Source organism: Rhinatrema bivittatum, chromosome 3 (assembly GCF_901001135.1).
Source record: "Rhinatrema bivittatum chromosome 3, aRhiBiv1.1, whole genome shotgun sequence".
NCBI lineage: Eukaryota > Metazoa > Chordata > Amphibia > Gymnophiona > Rhinatrematidae > Rhinatrema > Rhinatrema bivittatum.
In genome coordinates, this window is record NC_042617.1 from 306,062,797 (window position 1) to 306,087,351 (window position 24,555).

General features: G+C 42.2%; 1 protein-coding gene across 4 annotated transcripts in view; it reads right to left on the reverse strand.

Moving 5' to 3' along the window:
• Nucleotides 1–24,555, reverse strand: part of PDE1B (phosphodiesterase 1B) — a 545,540-nt gene that overhangs the window by 74,542 nt on the left and 446,443 nt on the right. For all 4 annotated transcript variants that reach the window (XM_029595125.1, XM_029595124.1, XM_029595126.1 and 1 more), the window contains 7 exons: nucleotides 24,128–24,241; nucleotides 19,856–20,038; nucleotides 15,672–15,738; nucleotides 14,058–14,174; nucleotides 5,038–5,178; nucleotides 2,343–2,443; nucleotides 1,587–1,712 (listed from right to left, as the gene is read on the reverse strand). In XM_029595125.1, the coding sequence (XP_029450985.1) occupies nucleotides 1,587–1,712; nucleotides 2,343–2,443; nucleotides 5,038–5,178; nucleotides 14,058–14,174; nucleotides 15,672–15,738; nucleotides 19,856–20,038; nucleotides 24,128–24,241 (849 nt within the window). The remainder of the gene's footprint in view (nucleotides 1–1,586; nucleotides 1,713–2,342; nucleotides 2,444–5,037; nucleotides 5,179–14,057; nucleotides 14,175–15,671; nucleotides 15,739–19,855; nucleotides 20,039–24,127; nucleotides 24,242–24,555) is intronic.

Genomic DNA, 24,555 nt, shown 5'->3' on the forward strand with positions numbered 1-24,555 from the left:
CAATATTAAGTCGGAGGAACAAAAAGAAGGAGAACCTTTAAAAAAAAAAAAAAAAAGGGTGCCAGCAGTCAGGTTAGCAAAAGGGACGCTTAATTAACGAGTGCTGTGGCTGTGCACAAGTTAGGAAAATGGATGATCGTAAAATTGAGTGTCCGTTTTCCTAACCCATTGACAGCCACCTCTCTTGGGCTCCCGCTGCCGAGGAGACTTTAGGGACACATAATTTCCCCTAGCACCTCCTTTTTACCACGACAGCCGATTTAAATATTAAATCAGGTGCCTTGGAGACATTGGTTGGCGTGCATTAGGACAGCAGGCACTCAATCATGAGCGCCCATTTTCCACGCACCAATATTCCATCGCCTGACAGTCGCCCGAGTCACTTCCCTTCTCACCAGTCACCCCTACCCAATCCAAACAGACACACACCAGGGAAATTCAGAGTATGCATATCCCAAAATGCCAGGGCCCCTTTCCTAAAATACAAAGGGATTGATGAATTTAAAATATGCATTTGTATTACATGCTTTTGCTGACTAAAACTTGATGCTATTATTACATCACTTGTTTGTTTCACTTGTTACCAGGCACTGTCCATCCCACTACAAACATCAATTTGCAATCTTGGCAACACAAACAAGTAACTAAGGAGGCAGCCAGTAAGAATACAGAACCATACCTCTAGCTAACTGCTCCCCAATTGACACTTTTTAACTTATTGGTAACATTTTCAGTTAGTGCACACTAACATCCAGTTGGCACGCACTAAGTCCTGATAGCGCGCACTAATTCCAAAATTAGGAAACCCAAATAAACACCCTGAACCATTTTGAAAATAAAATCAGATAAAGACCCCCAAAAAAATCAATGCACACCCCTATTATCCAAATACAGTAGGATTAATTCAGACACAGAGATAATGTGGCTTGTCTAGAATCACACAGCCCGTGGCAGAACTGAAGTTAGAATCCACATCCAAGAGCTTTTTCTGCCTCGTAGTTTGGTGCTCTAACTACTAGATTGTACCTCCTTTCCCTGTAAGTAGATTATGATTGGGTAAAATATGAGTAATACTTCTGATCCCTAAGCTCCCTGGGGCATCCTAGGTTCCCAATGTCTTGCGATACCGAGGCTGAATGGGGCTCCGGATGAATTGTAGGAAAATATCAGCCCAGGGAATTGTTTCATAGCAGCACATGTGATATCAAATTATACCACAATCAACACAAAAATGTTCTACTAACCCCTCCTTTTAGCCTCGGTCCAACTCCCTTCTACCAATTTCTATGCAGATCTGCTTCAATGGTTCCCTGGAATATGCTTACACCCTCTACTGGAAGAGCTGAGGCAGCACCGGCCACTGACTCCAGCCTGACCAGCTCATGCCTGGATACCCTATAGCTGAATCCATTCTTAAAAATGCATCCTTTGTAACCAAATCCAGCTCTGTTCTGCTCTAAAATTCAATGGATTACACAGTCTTTAGCAACCTGAAGCCTTGGAGGGCACACTAAATCACAACTAAGAGAAAGTAGGCAGAAATGGAAGAAAGGTGCTGCATACTGCAGAAGAGGGGAATGACTTACGCAAATTCATCTTTGGTAAGGTTGATGAAAATATTCATTTCGTCTTCCTGCATGATGCGGAACACTGCGCTGACGTGATGGTTCTCCAGCACAGAGCGGTCATTGTAGAGCAAAGCACAGTCAGACCTGAGGGAAGAGACGAGACTGAGTGCAGCGCAGCACTATGTGACACCATCCAGTGCAGACAGTTTTACGCAGGAGCATCGTTGACGACAGGGTAAGGGTAGGTTAGCTGCAAGTTTCATCCAGCCGCTGCATTGTTTCAGGAGCCCAAGCAGCTACTCCCTGGCTGATCTTAAGACCCCCTATGTGCGGTGGAGCAACTTTCCAAAGGAAAAGCAAGGTGTGTCAGGAAGCACCAAGGCTCAGCTGTTATTTAAACATCCATTTTACTTTAAAACTGTACAAATCAGACTCCCAATCAGGACAGGCATTTTCTTGAGTAATGGCTGTAAATCATCCCCTGAGGGGGGAGGAGTCAAGGACACTGATCATGGGTGACACTACACTAATTAATGGTCTAGCACCTGCATTTCCAAGTACGGCTTGTTCTTCTTTTTGGATATAGTTCTGTGACAGGCTTGCTAATTCCTAAATTCTGATGACGGATGATTTTGGTTTTTTTGTTTATTGATGTATTGCATTGTTTGCTTTCCACCCAACATTCCAGTGCTCAGGGCGGGTTCCAAACTTTGTAACAAACATAACTTTATCAAACAACTCCTCCGACTCCCGCGCCAGAGTTATAGCACTCACTTGGTCTGGATGTGGAAGCTGTTTGTGGTGCCCGTATGCTCGAAGTCATGGATAGCAGCCGCAAAGAGGATGGCCAGAACCTCAATCTCTGTCAGACAGTGCTGTGCAAAGACAAAAAGAAGTGAGAGAGAGAGAGAGAGAGATCAAAGCAGGGAGGTGGGACTGTAATCCCGGTCAGAATAACTTAACCCTTTCCCAGGCTCCAGCTGCAGTCCATTAGCCGAAATACAAACGCCAACGTTCAACTGCACTCAAGGGAGAAACTGTGGAAGAAATCTAATTTACCACAAAAATAAATTGGTGAAAGATGAGATTCAGAAATGGGAAAGCTGAAAGTTAAATTGTGTGACCATATAAAAGACCAACTGCCTTCTAAACAGAGAGAGAGAGAGAGAGAGAGAGAGAGATTTGGTACTATGCAGCTCATTCAAAATATAACGTCCCAAGCCTGGCTGAGCATGACTTGCACAAGCTCTCTTTTCCTTTAAATCCCTGGGCTGGGGACTAGTCAGAAGGCAGCTCAGGCATCTATTGCTCTTTGATCACCGCTATGGGAAGAAGGTGGAACCAGCAGATCTAAAACCAGCTTTTTTAAAATTTATTTAACTTTAACTATTTCATTGTTCGATCTATAGAGTATGGACGGGGTAGCACTGTTAGGGACTGCGTCTCTAAAATAATTTGCCCTATCGAATGGAATCACCAAATGAGAGAGGGTTTCAAAATTATATAAAATTATATAAAAGTGCCCCCCCCCCCCCAAAAAAAAATGCTAAAGGGAGTAGTTATGTGGGAGTAGGAGTTGAGAGGGGAGTTGAAGAAAGGGACTGGAATGCTCTCTGGAAAGAGCTTGGAGTTGGAAAGGAAAGGAAAATATCAGCCTTCCTCTTTCATGAGCACAAAGAAAAAGGTCTAATTATCCAGTGAGCCAGGAGAAATTATCTGCTACCTACATCTACTCAGAGTCCCGCATCTGTAGCCACTGGAATGCTACCATCCCAGCCGGAAGAGAGGAGCAACAGAAAATCCTATATCAGGTTCTAGGGAAGTTCTGTAGAGAAGAGAGGCCTGGGAACTTGCAGTTATGACTGCTTGTGCTTTGCACTGGACTATAATTCTAGACGTAATTTTTGTCATCTTAGTCACTTTTTGCATCAGTAAACCTTTGCTCACTTGGATCTACTGCCTAATGTGTGAAGACCTTTATTTACTGGACAATGATCCTGATCTTCGAAGGCCCAAAGCACTTGCTTCTAACCTTAATTAGACAAACCACCAGGACTGTGCTGAGTTACTATGGGTCTCAGGAGCATCCAAATAGTGAACCCCTTCTGCCAGAAGGATTGGAGATCAGGATTACATTGCCGTAGTAGATAATGGCAGATAATGAGCAACTGGCTCACCCAGTCCTCCCAGTTTTCCTGTCCATATTGCTAACATATATCCTAGCTGTCAGTCCTAGAAGCTTGAGAACTTGAAGGATATTGTTCCTTATCCAATTTACATTTTTTACATTTATTAAAATGTATTGATCGCTTAATGCAAAAAGGTCTAAGTGATGCATAAAATAAAACAATTCAGTTTTTGTTGTCTATCCTGGGTAGATGAACATACAAGTTCCTATATTTAATCAACTCTACTTCCCCACGTCTGACCACCAAACTATGAAACAATCTAAATAGCTATTAAAACTAGTAAGGCTGCAGCACAGGTCTCCATGGATTTGTAGGATGGTATTCAGCCACCTGCTGACATTGACCCAGCTGCTTTCTGGAAAGTTGTAGTCTACTGGTTCCAGTCTGGCTACTTCTTGGCCTGCAGTGTTCCCCAGTCACACAGCTTACATTGTGACCTTTCAGTGAACCTGTAAATTACTGACCTCGTCATCACATAAAGTGAGCACTCATGAGAACAGGAAATTTGGAAAAAACAAAACAAAAAACCACAGCAGCCAGTTTGCTGGATTAGCTATGCTCTCTTATCTGTGTACAATGTACTCTCATGCAAAGAAATGCATGATTGGAGGGTGAAAAATAAACCTTTGCACCACAGAGGCTGAATAATGGGCTGTTCTAATGTATCATTTTAGGGAGGAAGCAGGCTGTAACTTTGCTTCAGAACAGGTGAGGACCAAAGGGTTCCTCTGTATGCTGATGGGAGAGAACCAGACTCATATGAGATAGGGTTAACAGGTCATCAGGGTCAGGCTGACTTCATCTTTTCTGATCTGTGGCATCTACAGACTTGTAGCTACAATTTTCTAAGAAAAAAAAAGTCAGAACTATGAGTACACAGATGAAACAGGGTAAAATCAGATGTGGTTTAGCCTCTTTCTGATAACCTGGCGCTATCTGGTAACCCCAAGGACACTCTCGCAACTCATTAACATCTCAATACTTGTAAAGATGTAGCTAGCCTTTTCACTAGAACCTATGCTCTACGAATGGCCTTGAAGAAGTCAACCCCGTCTGTACACTGCAAGGAGGAGTGTAGCACTCTTCCCTTACACTCAAGCTGCCTCACTACAGTGTAAATACCACCACAGCAAAGCACAGCAGGAAGCAGTGTATTAATGTCTTCTACTCTTAGACATTCCCCACCACAGGGTACATACCATCATGTCTGTACATAGCAAGAAGCAATGCACAAATGCCCTCCATCCTCCCCATGGGCCCCTCCACTGCAAAGTACATACCACCATGCCTGTACGCAGCAGGAAGCAGTGAACCGTCTGCGTGACGTCTGCTGCATGGATCTGGTTGTGATATGGATTTCTGTATTTTCCATAGCCACTCTCCAAACAGTCTAGAAAGGCCATTAGAAATACCACGGGAATCTGGGAAGGAAAAAAAACATCAAAAGAGACTGTTTTGGGTTCCACTAGTAAGGCCTACTCCAACCCTAGTATTTGCTACAAACACAATCTATATGCCTAATCATTTGCTCTTGTACTTTTCTAACTGTTATCAACGTTAGAAGACTAGACAATGCAATGACCGCTCACAAGCAGAGATGGGCCAAAGAAAGACAATCTAGGACCTCAAATATAAACCTGCCCTATAATCTGGTAATCACAATGTTCAGATGTCTGAAAATTGTGAGAAATGGAGAAGTCTATACCTGGACTTTTTTCTTCTCAAAGGTGTCAGACATAAAATCATCAAAACCACCATCTTGGGTCAGACCAAGGATCCATCAAGCCCAGTATACTGTTTTCAACAGGGGCCAATCCACGTCAAGTACCTGGCAGGATCCCAAATAGTAAATAGATTCCATGATGCTTACACTCAGTGATAAGTAGTGGCCTTCCCCAAGTCTACCTGGTTGGGTACTTGCCAGGTTCTTATGACCTGGATTGGCCACTGTTGGAGACAGGATGCTGGGCTTGATGGACCCTTGGTCTGACCCAGTATGGCATGTTCTTATGGTTAGTAATGGTTATGGATTTTTCCTATAGTAACTTGTCCATATTTGTTTTTAAACCCAGCCCTTATCACATCATCTGGCAATGAATTCTAGCACTTAATCATGCACTGAGTGAAAATATATTTTCTACGAATTGTTTAAAATGTGCTACCTAGTAATTCATGGAGTGTCTACTAGTCTTTTTATATTTTAAAATGCCAAACAACCAATTTTTTTTAATGTTCAATTTCTATTATTTCAATTGCTCTTAATTGTCTTGTATTTATTGTTGTTTTATTTTGAATATGATCTGTAAGTATATTTTTCTGTTATTTAATAATTGTCATCTGCTTAGCACATTATCTTGATATAAACGGAATATAAATATTTATAATAAATCATTTGCATTTACCCATTCCACTTCATTTATGATTTTATAGACCTCTATCATATCCCCCTCAGCCATCTCGTCTCCATGCTAAACAGCCCTAACCTCTTTAGCCTTTCCTCATTGGGGAGCCATTCCATGACCTTTATCATTTTGGTCACCGTTCTCTATCTTTTCCAGCTCAGTTATATCTTTTTTAGACATGGTTACCAGAGGAATTATGATTAGGGATCATAGGGATCATTAGGGATATGCATCGGGTGCCCGATCATTTTCGGATTTGGGTGGCCGTGGGAAAATCTTGTCTTCCCGTGGATTGGCATTTTTTTTTAGTAACAAAAAATGATAAAAATAAATGTTTTTTTGTTAGCGCGCACTAACCCAAAAACAATTTTCACGAAAATTCAGGGGAAAAAGTGTTCGGTTCTTGTTGTAACCGATATATAACTTAAGAAATATTGTACGATATTTCAATTCGTTATAACAATGATTCACATCCCTACTCTCCATATTATTCTCCTTTCCCAATACTTTTCTGTTTGTATTTTTGACTACGTAAGTAATCACTAAAAATATACACTCACAGGTGTATTTTATTTCACTCACAACATCTATAACCCATTGGCCAGGCTGAACAAAGTCAAAAAGCTGCACAAATTGAATATGGGAAAAGACATTCTACCAAGTCAAATCTGTGTTTCAATGAAAGATGCATGCACGCTATGAGAGAAAATTTGAGAGCCGTGAAATTCTGAGATTTCATCAGTATTTCTGTTCCATCATAATGGACTCTATACCTGACCTTCACTTCTAGGAAAGTCACAGGACAAAGGTCACGGTGCTATTATATATTAGTCCCACCTTGTACCCAAATCTGTGAGCTCACTGAATGTAAGAAGACAGCGCATAAAAAAAGGAGAAACCCACTTAGCATGGCACACTGCCTCTGCTCTTATCTAAAGACAACTCACAGCCAAGTGCAATAAGATCATAATCACAGATGCAAGGTGGAGATTTTGCACGCCTGCATAATAAATTTAGAAAAGTCTGTTTATTCCAGTTATTTACTGAGTCCACCATCCTACTGTTTGTGAGAGCTTTTACCCCTTGCCCCATCACCACTGTCCCACATTGATGTAGGCCAAATGGCAAATCTGACTAAACTTAAAAGAATATTTTCAAATTCCCAATTTACCAATTCCGATAATCTCTTAAAAGTTATATCTGGTTATTGCCCCTGTTAAATAAAACAAACTAATTATACACAATTATTTTTGCTTAATTCATTTCCTTTTTTTTTTTTTTGCTTTCAGATTTCAATGACAAATGCTACGTCTTATTTGAAAGAATAAATTAAACAACACAAAAAAGCATATGCATATATGCTCACAGTTATACACAATTGGCTCTCAGCAAAAGAAAGGCCACCTAAAAAGAGATCCAAACTTACAATTAACAGTAAAAAGAAAACTGAAAACAAAAACCATGTTAGGTGTACAAAAAAAAAAAAATCATTTTATATAAAAATAAAAAAGGCCAATGAGAAAATAAACCGCTGCAACAATGATTTCAGCTTCTCAAGGAGAAAATGTAATGGAGGAGAACTGGTAAAGGCTGGGTCTTCTTGTTCCTGATGCTTCAGCTGATGCAGAACAAAAAAAAAAAGATACAATATTGATCTTAACAGATAATGTTACACTTGGCCAGGTACCTTTAAGCAGAGAGACCAATGGTATGTAATGTTTCTTGACATATATGTCTATAAATTATCTGCCTGACCTGTGTAGATTCAGTCCTATCCAGAAAGATTTTACTTTGCTGACCAAAAGATTGTTCACCTTTACATACAAAATATATCTTTTAAACTAAACTCTAGATTAAATGGCGTGAACAAGTTATTAATAATGTAGACCTAGACACTGAAAACAGAAGGAAGGCCACAGAAATCAACAAATCTGCATTCTTAGTCCTCACAGGAGTTGAAATCTTTGGCGATTTCACAACTGGAGCTTCTTTAATCACTTTTTTAAAACACACTTCAGAATTAAGTAAATAGCAAAACTTAATAATGGGTGGTAGCAAATCATTAACTAGTCCCAATACTTCTACTAAAAAAATGGCAATAACTCAATAGGAAAAACAGAATCAAGTCTTGAAAATTAATAATTCTTAAACTCCTAATCTTAACAAGATTCTCTAAATTTTTTGTTTTCTTCTGAAGAAAAACATTGTCCTCAATCAGATAAGAAGCTGTTGCTACTGTCCCCATAGTCTTGCTTTTTAAATCCTCAAATCTGATTTCCATTTCCTGCAGAGCAATTGTCTGATGTAGAACAATTTCCTTCTGGGTTTTTTTTTTTTTTTTCAAATCAGATTGAATATCAACATGTTTTCCATTAACTGCATATTCACTATAGGCCATCATCTTCCATGAAGTCTCTAAAGTAATTTCAGTCAGTGAAACAGGCTCCTTGAAAACAGAATCGGTCCCCGGTGCCGCACCATACGATTTCTCGTTATATATAAAGCCAGGGAATTTGCGGCAGGGAATAAGGTACCCATTTTAACTGCCAAAGCTATCAAAGGCTCTGAGGAAGAAATAAAGGGTGTGATTCTAGAAATTTCTTCCAGTAAACAATTCCAGCCACAGCCTCATCCATCGACCCTTGCAGCAAACTCCCAGCACCTTCCAGTGTAAACCAGGAAAATCAAAGCGCACTGATCCTCAGCAGCCATTGATGCCGGATGTTCACCAGATCCCCATCAGAGATCCTTGGCACAACCAGCGAAACTCTCAGGTAACCACTGAAGGCAAAGCAAACTTCACGAGTGAGCCAAAGAGGATCCTACAGAGGGAGCTCTCAACCACAAACACAGAAACAGAGAATATGATAGCAGATAAGGACCCTAAGGCTCATCTAGTCTGCCCTATTTCATTCCTGGTACTGATCCCTGGCTGTCTCTTCAGACAAACACAATGTTGACAGATTCAAAATGTTTACAGGCTGAAGAACTAGATGCTTGCTGAAGACAGGTAGAGAAGGACCTCAGCAACTGGGTCTTTAATATGGAATATTGGACTGGTTAAAGACAGTAAGCTAAATTCCAGGGGGGGCTTTCTTTTTCTCATAAATGGAGATTTAAGGAAAAGATACAAAAAAAGAAAGAGCTTATACAAAGCATGACTTGCAGATTGTGGTTATTATGGATCTTTCCCTTATATTTTCAAAAAAATATTTAGGGCTACCATGTGGCCACAAAGCCACGGGCGACACCCAGGCACCGAGCAACAGTAAAGACACGCAAACTAAAACATGCAAAGGCAGTTCAAAAGCAGCCAAGTTCATCCGGATAGCTGCAATCTGCAACTCTAACATATTAAGCACTAACTGCAAAATAAATGTCCCTTGTTTTCAAACGGAGCATATCAGCCCTGTCCCTTTAAACTTTTTTTTTTTATTTACGAATTTACAATCTTACAAAGTTGGTCAATGAACAACTCTGTGAAAAATAGAGAAAAAAAAGAAACATTATATATTGAATCTAAATACAAAAGAAAAACACAAAACATGTTTTCTTCTGCACATTAAAATAAGCAACTAGGAAAGGGAGAACAGCAGAAAATAGAGTGAGATAAGGAAATTAAAAAAAAAAATGAAAATAGCTATTACATGATTTTACCTGCCACAAACTTACTATACATCTCCAGAAGACTCAATTTGGGATTCAACAGTCAAATTTCTAGAATCTAAGAAGGAACATAAGTGATCAAGAGCAAAGAAAACTTAACAATCCTGGATATACTTAATAAGTCATTTACAGGGATACCTTAATAAAAAGAAAACACCCAAAGCCAAAACATCGGGTCTCGTAATCAAAAGCTTTTTCCTCCTTTCCTGGGTGGATCTAGCTAAATCCAGAAAAATTCTTATAGACTGTCCTAGAAAATTAACATTTAAATTGCGAAAATACATTCTCATATCAATGCCTAAATCTGACTCAGAGAAAAAAAAAAGACACTGAAAGAGTTAATCATTCAGAAACTTCAACATGAGAATTTTCTAGAACATTGGTCAGATTAGACATATCTAATGAAATAGGAGAATTTTGAGACCTTTGTGAGCCAACAGGAAGAAAATAAACTTTATTAAATGCAGGGATATTCTGCTCAGAAACATAGAAAATTTCAAGATATGTCCTATGTTCTAGGTAGCTCTCCCATCATCCTAGGAAAGTTAAGAAAAGGAAGATTCAGGTGTCTCTCCTGATTCTCCAGATATTGCATACGTCTTGAAAGGGACATCTGTTCTTTAACCAGAGAAAGATTAAGAGAACAAACTTCTTGGACCTCATTTTCCAGCTTAGAAATTCTATCACCATGTTCACTAAGCTGTTCCCCATGTAACTGATAATTCCCTTGAAGTTTTTGTGACGAGGAAATATTAGTGGAACATTTTGATATTAATTTCCCATGGTGAGACAATAAATCTCAAAGTGAGTGGAGTCACCACCATGGGTCTAGGAGTCTAATCAATAAACGGTGATACTGAACTCGGGGACAAAACCAAGTTCTGAGCCACTGATACCAAACCAACCTCACTTGAAAGTGTTGGGTTTGTGGCATATTTGTGAAGTCTTGGTCTAATTGGCGATGACTCCTCCCAAGGGGAGGGGCCCCCTGGGAAACCACAACGATTGGCTAGACTCTTAGGAAGCAGACACTGAGGAAAAGAAAGCTTTATTATACTGCTGTTGCTAAGTTTGAATCTTGCCCAAGGAACGGACAGTACTGTAGTCCAGCGATATCACAGTAAGCTCAGACAGTCTCTGTAGTAGATGGTCTCACCCAGATGTAGCAAAGGTCCAGTAGTGTTCCGCAGCGCGGGATAGGCCATGAACCTGAAGGGTGGAATAGGAAGAGCTGGAGTGTAGTGATACTCACAGAGTGGCAGTGCTGATAAACTTCCTTCGGTAGTAGAATGAAGAGAAGAACCCGTGGGCCGAGGTGCAGGATACCCTGAGTAGAAAAGGCCCTCGAGGAGCGAGTACCTAGGAACGCCGAGGGTTCCTGAAAGAAAGCAGACAGGACCCCCGAGGAGCGGGTGTCCTTAAGGTTAGGCAGTTGAACCCCAAAGGGCAGGTAGAAGCGAGACGCCCCCGAGGAGCGGGTATCCAGAGCTTCCGTAGGAGCGAGATATTCCAGAGGGTAGAGAGGAATCCAAGTGAGCAGCTTAGAAGCGGTCAGAGTAGCAAAACCGAAGTCCTTGCTAACTCGTATTGGATCGAAGCGGAGGTTTAAATACCCGGAGGTACTGACGTCATGCGGTGGGGCCGCCCCCGAGGTTCCCGCCATGACATATTCAAAAACGTAGGCAGCGTGCGTGCGCGTGCCCTAGGAGGCCTCAGGAAGAAGCATGGCAGACGGGGACGCCCATACTGTCTCGGAGACGCCGAGGGTTTCGGCAACCAACAGCGGAGGCAGCCATCCTTCCAAGGGAGGAGGAAAAGGGTAGAAGAGAGGTGAGGCAGAGCAGTCGCAGCCATCTGTGACCAACAGATGCAACACAAGGCACTCCAGAGGCAGACTGATAATCTCCATGCTGATCCTGTGCCGATTTGCTTCAGACTCCAATATTCCCATTAGATGCCATTACTGCCTGGGCTCCCTCCACAGCAAAAATGCCAGTGACATCTTCTCCCAGAGTTGCATGCAGCCCACTCAGGTTAGCGTGTCGCTCCGACGCTGAGGGTCGGAGATCCAGGGGGCTCAGTGATGTTTTACCTAGCAATCCCAGCACTCCCTCACTCGCGGTTGCAACGGCGTCTCTAGCCCCCCCCTCTCCCCCTACATCAGCAGGGTTACTAGTGTGGTACCCCTATCGGGTCAGGTCACTAGATGCCACTATCCCTTGTCCTTAGAACACACTTAGATAGGAGCTTTCCATACACTTCAGTCCCTCCCATCTAGAGGTTGTGATTGGGTGACTCAGTGCTATTTAGCGCAGCCCGCTTAACACTCAGGGGGGGTCAGTTAGAGAGAGCAGCTGCAGAGTAAGCATGTATTTTTTCCACCCTCTGGTAGGGCATCCCAGCCTTGCCCAAAGGAGTTTTCTTTTAGAAGAGACCCCTCACTGTGCACTCCCTGCCAGAGGGTCCTTCTTATAATTTACAGTGAGATAGACTTTTAAGCCTGATACCCCTCTGGGGCAAAGAGGCTCTCTTCAGGGGACTCTACTCCCTAGGTAGGCAAGCACCAGTGACTGATCCTGCAGAGAGACTGTGAGGCAGAGAAATTATCCAGATTATTTATTTTATTTATTTATTTATTTACGGTTTTTATCTACCGACATTCGTAGGTACATCATGCCGGTTTAAAGACAACAGTGTTAACAGGAAAAAGAGTTACATAAAAACTGGATCAATGGTAACAATGGAGTTAAGGAGATTAAGGAGTTTCAAGAGATAGTGTAAATGCAATAAAACGTTATAAAATGCAATAAAATGCTATCAGATAGCATGGGGAGTGGATAAACCAATTGCTAAATTACAAAACAAAGGAACGGGCATGAACAATGGAATGAGCATATATAATGGGTTGGGCTGAAACCATGGAAAGGGAAAGATTAAGATTTAAAGTATTTTTTGGAACTAAAGCATAATGGGGAGGTTTTTGGATCCCCCCTCCCCACTGGGATTTCAGCACAAGATTACTAGCCTGGTCCCCAGATTTTTCCACAAGAGAAATCACGAAGTAACAGCTGAGGAATAAAGATCAGCATAACCAAAGGAAGAAAGGATAAGAGGAGGAGATCCCATCTGTATTTCCATCCAAGTTATCAGGACAGGCTGGGTGCCCACAGGAAAGATGTCTAAAGGCAGGATTTTTGCAGTTAAAAGGGAATCCTATCACTAGGATTTCACGGGACAGCTGCTGGGAGAACATGTGCGCTTAAAATCACCATGAGCTCTACCCAGAGGTCTGTAATAAGGACATGTACTTACCCAAAAGAAACCCTGTAACTACAGTCAGAGGCACACTCATCATTTTGGACAAATGGACTTCATTTAACTTTATGAATCAGTAAAATTTATTTTAACCCCCAGACCTGGTCCTGTCTAATTCTTAAAGCCTCTCACCACACAGGAAGCACCTAAAGTACAGCACACACACTGGCGACCTCATCATTGTCTGGGCCATAAGTGAGAACTTCCCCCCATTAAAAAGAGGGTAGGGTAGGGTAGGGTAGGGTCCGTCCCCCCCCCCCCCGTCCAGAGATTAAGAGTGTGGAGTGAACAGTTAGCCGGAGCAACTTCAAATGATACAAATAAGATTATGTGCCCTTGGGACTTAAAACACCCCACTTAGGGTTACACTAGTCATGAACGAGGTGATAAGTGGCTGAGCTGAAGAGCACGCAGACTTGGAGGGAAAGATGTAAACTCTCCCCTTCCTCTTAGGAGACATAGGGGCAGATTTTAAAAGCCCTGCGCGTGTAAATCCAGCCGGGAGCCATGGGCATGATGCAGCCTGGGGGCTTTCCAGGGGTGTGGCCGAGGCCTCCGAACCAGCTCCCGGGCCGCGGCATGTTATAAAATCAGGCGTAGATTTGTTCGCGCCAGGTTGTGCAAACAAATCTAGGCCCACGCATAAGTTTAAAAATCTGCCCCATAATGAGAAAAAAAAAGACCATCCAAAGGTAACCAAAAAGGACAGACACTGCCATGTCGTGACTAGTTCATGCCACCATCTTGGGCATAACCAGTCCTTTAATCTTTAGTTAACTACAGTACTATCCTGAAAAGTCTCCCATCCCATAAAATTATTTATAAAAAGAAAGTGTCATTACAGAAAAAGAAGGACAATACATGGAAAGAGATGAAAAAAAAACAAAGAGGTAAGACACACACACAGGTTTTCTGACCTTAAAGCGACTGTTAAGGTTGTGTCTGGTTAGCAGCTCAAACACTATGGTCTTCAGTGCATGATCCTCACTCACTCTGTTCAGGGAGAAGACATCAAAGTTCCAGAGGTCCAGGTTCTGGAAACATAATACAAGGGGAATTCATTTCACAGCATGCTTGGTAGGGTCTGGTGGGGGCTGGGCATGGGGCGCAACCTATCCTATTAGTGTATTATCATCATCATCAAGCGCCATCTTTGGTATGAAGGTTGGTGATTGTGGCATGCCAGTTCATTCTGTGCTTTTTCAGCTTAAAAAGGGTCCAATAAGCGGAAACTGCATCCTCTGTGTACTATGTGCAAATACCCAGAGGTAACATGCAACCTGTATCAACAGAGCCTCTTTTTTTTTTTAATATAACTACACATTTATAGGTATATCATTTGCAGAACATTTTCAAGAATTTAGCTAAGTAATAAAAAGGGTCATTTCTAGCCAGCCAGGCAGGTGCAAAGCTATGTGAATTTGTGAATCTACATAACTATTAAGCAAATTGAAAATTCTTTATTTATTAAAATGTATTAAATCGCCTTTCAGATTTAAAAAGAATCACCCAAAGTAATGCACAATGCTTAAAAACAAATCATCATACAATTAAAACAATAAAAGCCTTTGAATGCAGCGACTGATATGAGCGATTCTTTTATCCATCTAATTTGTTGCTGATAAGTAAGTGAGTTTTTATGGTGATGTTGACATTTTGAGGAGCTGTTATTCAAAGGAGGCCAACTGTTTTTACCTTTTTATTTTGTTTTTATCTTCTTTTATTTTAATTGATTTTTATGACATTATTTATCTTGTTAAATTGTATTTCTTACTAATTTTAGTCTGTATTTATACTTTTTAAATTTCTTTTTGCTTATATTGTGTGATATCTTTAAATTTTTATTGTAACCTGTTGTGATAGTACTTGGAACAATGGTATATAAAAGTTTTAAATAAATAAATAAATACAATAAATAAAAGCAGGGCAAACAAACTTCTTTGAAAATATGCTTAATGCACAGATACAAAAGTACCTTGCCCTGCTTTGTGCCAGTAGAAATAGCTGGCACACACATATGAAAATTCAATTTTACGCATGAAAAACACCCGCCCCCCTCCAGTGATACCTCTTTTTCATCCAGATACAAAAACGTCTGCGCATTGTGAAAGTACATGCTGTAGGGTACAAGTTTCACCCAGGGGGATCTAGCCAGTTAGCTCGATAGCTATCCAACTATGTCCCTTTGAAACTGACATTTAAAGTTGTGCACAGAAGTACAGAACAATTCAGCAGAGTAATCTTAAGGCTGCCTCACACCCATAATAAAATGAGTATATGTTCAATTATAACATTGCATTCTCTCCCACATTGAATCCAACTATCGTATGGACTTCCAATGCATTACAGTGGAGATCGTTTTCCCACAGGATCCCATAACAGACCTAAAGGAAGTTTCTGCATTAACAACAGATTTTTCATTGTCCAAATAACCAGAACCCTTTTGGTACTGCTAGCAGGGTACTGTCTTTGCTTTAAAGATGTCTCTGTGAAAGGGGTCCTGACACTGAACGCAGAACTTTTTATTATACCTTCAAGGAATTCACCACAGCCAGAGAGTGGTTCGGTCCCACTGCACTGTATGTTCTCCGGAACATTCTGTGGAGATAAAGACAGAGACATGTTTTAGTTCTCTCATAGTTTTGTGGTTATTTTTGTACCTAATACTAATGGGAGACAGATTCCACAGTACCATAAAATGCCAGAACAGTCCCCACAGACAGCACACAAAGGACAGGCATTATGTTTTTGTAACTGGTGTGTTGTACTACATGGAAGCATGCTATGGTTCTGAACCTGTCCTATGGCACTGGAATTTCTGTTATAATAGCGGACAACAAATCGGAGAAAATTCTTTTTCACTCAACTCACAATTAAGCTCTGGAATTTGTTGCCAGAGGATGTGGTTAGGGCAGTTAGTGCAGCTGGGTTTAAAAAGGGTTTGGATAAATTCCCGGAGAAGTCCATAAACTGCTATTAAGTTGACTTAGGAAATAGCCACTGCTATTACTGGCATCAGTAGCATAGGATCTATTTGGGTAGCTGCCAGGTACTTGTAGCCTGGACTGGCCACTGTTGGAACCTGGGCTTGACGGACCTTCGGTGTGACCCAGCAGGGCAACTTCTTATGCTCTTAACAGAAAGCATTCTTTCTAGGGTTTTGAGCTTCTCTGTAGCATGGCAGCCAATATAGTCCTAAAGCTCTGGGCAGGCTAATATTAGCCAGGTTCATCTCTCTGTTTTGTTTGTGAAGTGAACTGTGTTGGATTTTTAAAGCGAACCAATTCAGAATGGCCAGGGTTTTTCAGCTGAAGGAACCAGAAAGATTCCTGTATTGCACTCTCATCACTTCTCTTAACTACAGTAAGACTCTTGGAAGCAATACTGCTCCTATTATATGGGTGACTGAGTATTTGACTCAGTCAAAACTGAACAAGGAGAAGTGCCATTCAGAACTATTTATGTGTGGTTCCAAAAAAACTTCCCCTATCCTGCCAAAATCCTCCTGTTCCCTCTAACATGTCCTGAAAATCTGGTGTAGCTAGGATACCAAACGCAAAAGTTATAAGGGATACACAGTGGTGTTTTTAATGCCAGGTCACCTACCTAACTACTGAAGGCTGAACAGAAATTGGGGTACCTTCTGCATGTTGGCGATACATGCCAATTGCACTAAGGTGAATTGGTTTTGATACCAAACTCTGAAAGATGTATAAGATATTTCTGTGTGGAGCAAGACGAAGGATCCAGGCATTTGCCCTCACTCCAAATGGTTATGGTTAACTTTATTTATATGCTGTCCCTATCCAGGGTGGCTCACAACTGTACATACACAAAACATTAAAAATACAGCATACTAAAACATGAATAAATTCAGTAAGCTAAAACCATATAAAAAGCATAACAAGCCTCACAATAATAAAAACAATATGATAAAATCACATCAAATCAAAAACAGTTTGGCAAAAGTACAACAACCGAAATACAGAGGGGAATAAATAAAAAAGAAAATACAACAATTAAATTAAAAAAGAAAATAAGATATCTCTAATAAAATTCCTGCTCAAAGAAAAAGGTTTTTAAAAGTTTCTTAAAAGCTTTCATACAAGTTACAGATCTCACCTCATCCGGTAGGCTATTCCAAAAATCTCTTCAATTTAAACCCATAAAACCTCTTGGTAAAGTCAGATGAACTCAAGGTATTTTCTGTCAAAGTTTGAATGTCCTTATTACATCCCTCTCAAAAAGTCAGAGAAGCAAAAGTACTACTCAGTGATTAAGCTTGAAGACCATCCTGCCTGATGGGTTTCTTAATGGACATCTCCAGGAGATGAAGGCACATGTCTCATTCAAAGCAATGCTACCTGGAACATAGTTCCTCTGTCTCTTCTGAGTTTTACCAAGATTTTGCTTTCTAATGGTACAGAAGAATATGCATGCAAGAGAACTCTCCCCCAATAAAGGGAGAAAGCATCTATTCTTAGTCTGCCTACTGATCTCTTGACCTCACTAAAAGAGCAATCTGATTTCCATAAATGAGCTTTCATCCTACATTATCGATATTCATGGTCATATTCTAGGTCAGTGGTTCTTAACCTTTTTTCTGTCAGGACACACCTGATAGATGGTTCTCACATGCGAGACACACTGCTTTATACCCATTACCCTCAGTAATGGGTATAAAGCAGAACTAGAAAATTTCCCGTACATCTCACCATACAAAAAAAGATATTCTGGTGTTATCTCAATAATAGCAACACAAACTCCACTACCAGGCGCAATAGCCCCACTTATAAAAAGACAGCAGTTCACCACCAGTGCATGTCCAATTGAGAAAACACAACAAATAAAATAAGGTATTTTATGTGCCTACATGCTAGTTAAATATCTCACCTCGGTCATACACACATGATTGACCTTCACCAAGGACAGAAAGACTACAAATTATAAATATGGAAACAAACTGGAATGAAAACCCAAAAAAAGCCATTCTGCATGCAGTGCGAACCTGGAGAAATGGAAACAAACATAGCACCTAACATAGTCCCAGGATATGCAATAATGCACACAAACTAATGTGCACAAAGTTACACCTGCATTATGGCATGCACTCCAACAGTAACAACTCTATCTTTGAAAAGGTAACACTACAAATATTAAATCAGGCCCTGAACACCAATACACCTCCTATTAGGAAAACAGAACAAGCCAAGCTGTTATAGATCCCCACACAGAAATAATTGTAAACTATATGAAAAAATGTTTCAAAACAGCTGATGAACAGATCATCATCTAACAATTAAAAACTCTTAAAAATTATTAAAAATTCTTCAAACACCAATAAAATATTTCAAAACAGCAGACACATCACATACTACCCAATAATTAAAATGGTAGTCAATCAAGAAAAATGAACTTAAAAAGCCACCTTTACTTACCCTCTCCAGCAGTTCTCCTACTCCTTTCCCTTGCAGGCCACACCAGAAGCAGTAGTAGCTGCTGAAGCTGTCCTCGTGGTCCTCTTCCTTAGGGACCAAAACCAGTCTCTTCTCTCTCTCTCTCTCTCTCACACTCACATACACCATTCACATCCTCAGGACCAATTTCTGTCTCTCACACACCAATCATCTCCCGAACCAGTCTCTCTCTCTCACACAAGCACACACATACTAGTCATCTCCCTGATCAGTCTTACTCACACGTACACACGTCACCTCTCTGACCAGTCTCTCTCAATTACACAATGCTCTCGCTCTCTCTTACTTACACACAGGCTTTCAATCACACACATGCTCTCTCTATTTCACTTACAAACTCTCAATCACACACATGCCCCCTCTCTATCTCTCACACAGCCACAGCCAGCCAAAAACATGCTCCATCTCTCTCTTGCACACACACATTGACACACACAAGCACCCTCCCTGACTCACGTACACACCACACACATATAGAAGCACCTTCCCTATCTCACACAGACATTACACACTCATAGAAGCACCCTCCCTATCTCACATCACACACACACAGAAGCACCCTCCTTTTCTCACATACACAGAAGCACCCTTCTGATCTCAAATACACACACACACACACACACCGGCCCCCAGCTGAACATCTCGTCTATGGCCTGCTGGCCTGGTCTCCGGCGGCGGCTAGCAGCGCCGGTCTTCATTTCTTCAGCCCTGCTGGCTGCGAGTAGCAGGCGACACACCTGCTGGTGCGTGGAGGCACACCGGTGTGTCACAACAAATTGGTTGAGAATCGCTGTTCTAGGTCATGAAATGTGACCTTCTAGGTCATGAAATGTGAAAATATGCCAGGTTTCATAAATGAGCATTGTTAGGAAGCAAACTGACTGAGAATAAGATGATATGTAATTACACAAAGGGTACTTAATAAGATGAGCCATTCCTAGAAACAGAACATGACGGCAGCTAAAGATCATCAGGCTCATCCAGTCTGTGCTTTCTCCTTTCCTTTTACAATGCCGCACGGTTCTTGGATTTGTATGATTGCATTCGTGTCTCTCCCTCTATGTAACAAGTGTAGCAGTGCTTCTGTGGTTTATGAACTGGACCAGGGGTTTTTATTCTGTGTTCGCGCACTCTTATATGTGGCTTCCCTCTGATAGTCCCTATCAAACAAGCTTAGCGAGTGCTGGGAAAAAGAGGCTGGCCTCTGGTCACTTCTTCCCCGCAGGGGGGGTTCTCACCTCTCCACGAAGATGCCTGCCTGCACTGCGTGCACAATGCTGCGGAACTTGGGTTTCTCCTCAGAACGACGTCCCGTCGACCTAGTCTGCTGGGTGAAGGTGGATGCCAGCCAGTCCCGGACCTCGGAAGGTACTGAATCATTGCGGATTTCTGGCAGTTCATCTTCTGTGTCCAGAATTTGCCTGCAGGGGAAGAAAAGTTGATACATGTCACACGTCATAGTGAAATTTCCTGGGGGGGGGGGAGGAAGGTTGCCTATATAATTTTATTTAAAACTCATATTCTGCTTTTCCTAGAGAGAATCTTTGTTCAAAGTGGATCACAAATTAAAAAAAAAGAAATTTCCAAACTCTCCATTCATAATCTCCATGTCGCACAAATATACTGTCTAAAGAATACTTAATAAAAACAAAAGTGATGTATATAAAAATATCAACAAGGGGCCAGTTTGGAAATGAGTTTCCAAACCTGCAAAATAAAAACAACCTGACCTCTGAAAAAAAAACCCTAATAGACACTGGCAATCCTATGTCATCCTATGGGAGGGTAACAGTGCAATTCTGGAGATTACCATGCTCATTTGCATACATTTACCTACAGCGGGGAACATCCAGACATAGGTGCTGATGTAGTCATTAACTTCTGTCATTTTACAAGTTAGAGAGACCAGCCCGGCAGCTTAATTGTAGTGCTGTGCACTACAAAGAACCTGGGTTTGATTCTCTGACTAGGCTTCAGGTCTCCGGGTAGGCCGCGGCATGGAACGCTGCAGAAGCCATTAGTCACTGGCAACATCTAGACTAGTAATCAGACTTAGGATCCACAGTAGCCAGGGTCTGGAGGTTGCCACGGTTTGTGACCCATGGCCAAGGAATGGCCTGAGCCGGGAGAAGAGAGATAAAACAGGGAAACACCCCTAGATCATGGGGAACAAAGGCTCAAAGCATTGTAGCCCAATTCGGATCAGTTCTAATTCAGCTGGAAACCTAAAGGAGGGAACAGATGGGCCCCCCCCCTCTCCCACCAAAAGGCAGAAGAACTTGTATTACAATCATAGTGATCGTAATAATTTAGATCTGGATAGTGCCTTTCGCCCAAATAGAATCCAAAAGTGCTTTCTAATTTCGAGCTTCAGTAATTCCAAAGTAATTGGTTTTAACAGCACATCTGGCCCCAGATGAAAAATTTTTAAAAGTTGCCTTTCATTTTCTCTTAGCCAGCGCAGTCCTGTCTGGCATGTTCTCCGGGCAGCCCAACAGCTTACCATGAGGACAATCTACCCAGTTAAAATGGGATGCTAAAAACTGCCATATAGCACCCCCCCCCCTCCCCACCTTTTGTCAAAAAGATCAACATATGTGAGCTGTCTCACGGTATGTGCGGCGAAGGACGGGGCCAGGGGAGGGCAGGGCAGAGACAGGGAGCAACGTGTGGGGATTGCAGTGCACGGTAGGGGTAAAGTCTGCAGATAGGGAAGCACCTGCAGTATCCGCCAAATTTTCAATGTGCTTGCAGGTCCCTAGGTACCTTGTACCCGTGGGTCTGCAAGCGACGTGGGTATTTTAAAAATTGCCCCCAAAAAGGGCAATTTTCAAAATCCATTTACCTGTGTAAATGGCCATTTGCCTGGGGAAAGGGGCTTTTGGAAAACTGCACTTTCCCCAGGTAACACAGTAACATAGAAATGACGGCAGAAAGGGACCAAATGGTCCATCCAGTCTGCCCAGCAAACTTCTTATGGTAGTATCTGCTGTGCCATGCAGGTTACCCCCATGATTCTCTTAAGGGTAGCAACTGCTGCTTGCTTGCAGTATCTCTAAGCCTTATGATTAAACATAGACATTTACTGCTGGCAACATTTTTGATGGGTGATCAGCCTTCTTGAAAAATCAGTCAGTGCTGCTCGACGTGCTTTACTTATGGACTTGGCGGTGGAAGAGTCCCGTGTTTTTTTTGCCCTTGTACAGTGTATAGTGATTGTGTGTTAAATCTTATATCAGATATTGCGTTTTAGGGCTTCTGTTTCTATCTTTGTTTTTTCCCTTCGGTCTTTTTGGCCGAGCTATACCTCTTTGTGTTCTAATTGGTTCCCGGAGATGGACTGATGCTAATTCAATTCTTTTGAGTTTAACATCTTGGGATTCCACTGCTGGGCATGGGAGCTTTGACCTGCTCTGTTTCCAGCCTGGGCCGGTTCACCCCTTTTTACACCCTTATGTCTGCGGATCAGTACCCCAGACAATAAAAATGTCTGTGCTCGTGTTGGTTGTCTCTGAATCCAACTCCTCTTTCCCATCACCCCCCTACCCTCCCTCTGAAGCAGACAGCGATGCTGAAGTTGCATCAAAAAGGCAAGGGCATCGTTTCGTGGTTTGTGTAATTTTAAGCTGCATTTTCATGGCAGCATTACGCCGGGGAAGGTAGCGCCGCATTTAGTTTTCCATTTTCAAGACTACGCGCATCGAGGGGGATTTTAAGAGCCTGGCACGTGCATGCATTAGGGGATACGTGAATAAGTCAGGCTCGTGCTGCCGAGCAGACTTTATCTCTCCCGCAGTGCGCACATCTCCAGAGATTTCATAAAAGGGCAGGGCATGGTCGTGGTCTGGGTGGGGGATGCACGTGTCAGGGCGTGAAGCAAGAGATGGGCGGAAATACTTCCATGTCTCGGTGCGCACCGAGGCCCCCTGCCGCCTAACTTGACTTCTGCTATGGATGACCTGCAAGTTAGAAAATAAAGAAAACTACCCAGATCTGCGGGGTTTTAAGGGTCGGGGCTAACTGCAGGGAGCGAAGGCTATCAAACTAGGGGGCTTTGGAGGACCTCTCTCTTAATTGGGTGAACTGGGGATGAACTGGTAAAACCGAGAATGGCGTCAGCGTGCGCCCCTTTTAAAATCCGCCGATTTGCGTGGCAAAGTCAGGATTTGTGCACACGTGCTCGTGCGGCCAGACTTTTTTTTATAACATGCGTGCATGTGCACGAGTATGTCAGCAAACGGCCGCACGCAAATGTTCACCTGGGTGCTGGTTTGAAAGTTACAGTCATTGCTTTCCATGGAAAGAAAAAAAAATATCCACCGAAACAAGCAGGCTCAAATCTGCATGGGGGAGCAAAGTTATGGGGAAACAGTGCCTGTTGCACTTTGCACTAGCCACGTGGGTCTGGAAGCTTGCCCCATATATGACTGACTTTCTACACAAGACAGAATTATGCTGCTAAAACCAGAAATTAGCAGATCCCTTTTAGCATCCACTATAAACAAAAACATGTTGACGATGACATAATTGTTACTGTTTAGCGGTATTTCTAGAAGTTATTTATAAAGCTTTTCCTTGGATCTAAAAGGCAGTTAGGAAAAAAAACCCTCATGAGGGTTTTCCCTAAGGGATATAAATGTGAAGTTACTTCGGCGGCTGGCAGGAAGAAGGCGGAGACTGCCTCTGATCTTCCCAATGCTGCTCACAGGTGAGCCAGCAAGAGCTGCTGCAGGTACACAGACGGTCACTTTTAAACAGCCGTGCGGGCGTACACATATACGCACGTATGTAAGTTTGCACAAATGGACACGACCATTTTAAAACGCATGCATGTACGATATAAAATTGGCTGTACATGCGGTAGATGCGCATGCAATTTTGTATCCTCTGCCGCATAAGTGGGGGGGATTTCACTAGATACGCTCGCCGGCGTAATTACCAGTTTCCCCAGTCCATTCCCAGTTTGCCCAGTTAAAGGCTCCTGACTTCCTAACCCCACTAATTAACCTTCCTTCCTTTTACCCCCAACCCTTCAAACCCTGCTGACTAGTCCTGATTTTTTTATTTTAAAACTTACACACCATCCATAGCAGAAGTAAAGTTACACAGTAGGGGACATCGGCGCGCACTTGTGCGCATGAATACTTACGTGCATACGTCAAGTTATAGACCCAGAATGCCCTTGTCCCACCCATGCCCCGCCCAGATTCCACCCACACTCCGCCCCTTTTTTGAACACAATTTTTTGCACGTGTACAGGGAGATACGTGCATACTTGCACACTTTTTAAAATCAGCGCAGGCCGGCCAGACTTGTGCGCGTATCTCTCGGCTTCGGCACACATAAGCCTTTTCAAATTTACCTGATAAGAGTCTAATCTTTGGAACTCTGGCACCTTCCACATCTGCAGCTTGCCTGAATCCTGGCAGCCCAAGGGGGCAATGCAAACAAATCATGCTCCTTTCTAAACTTGGCGCTTCTTTTACCTCATGGTACTGATGCCACCTCACCTTGTCTCATCAATATAAACGGCTTCCAGCAGTGAGGCCGTGTACTCCAAGTTCTTCTTCAGTTCCACGATATTCACCTCTCCATTCTCCAGTTGCTTCACCATGTACTTTAGACTGCAGGAGACACAAAAACAAACTGCACATTAATGGAGGAAAAGACCAGTATCGACCGGGGGAGGGGGGGGGGGTCGTCAAGCTTCTTAATCCTGTTCATGCATAGTCAGCTCCATTACTACTACACATACTCGGAAAAACAGTCATGTTTCTCAAAAAAAAAAAAAAAAAATATCCAGTGATTGTTCATAATAACCTCGTTAAATCAAAAAAGTAAGGCAAAAAAGAATTGCCCATCTCAGAGGCAAAAGAATGAGCAAGGAATACGAAGATAAAGTAAGATCTGATGATATCCTAATGTCCATAACAGGTGA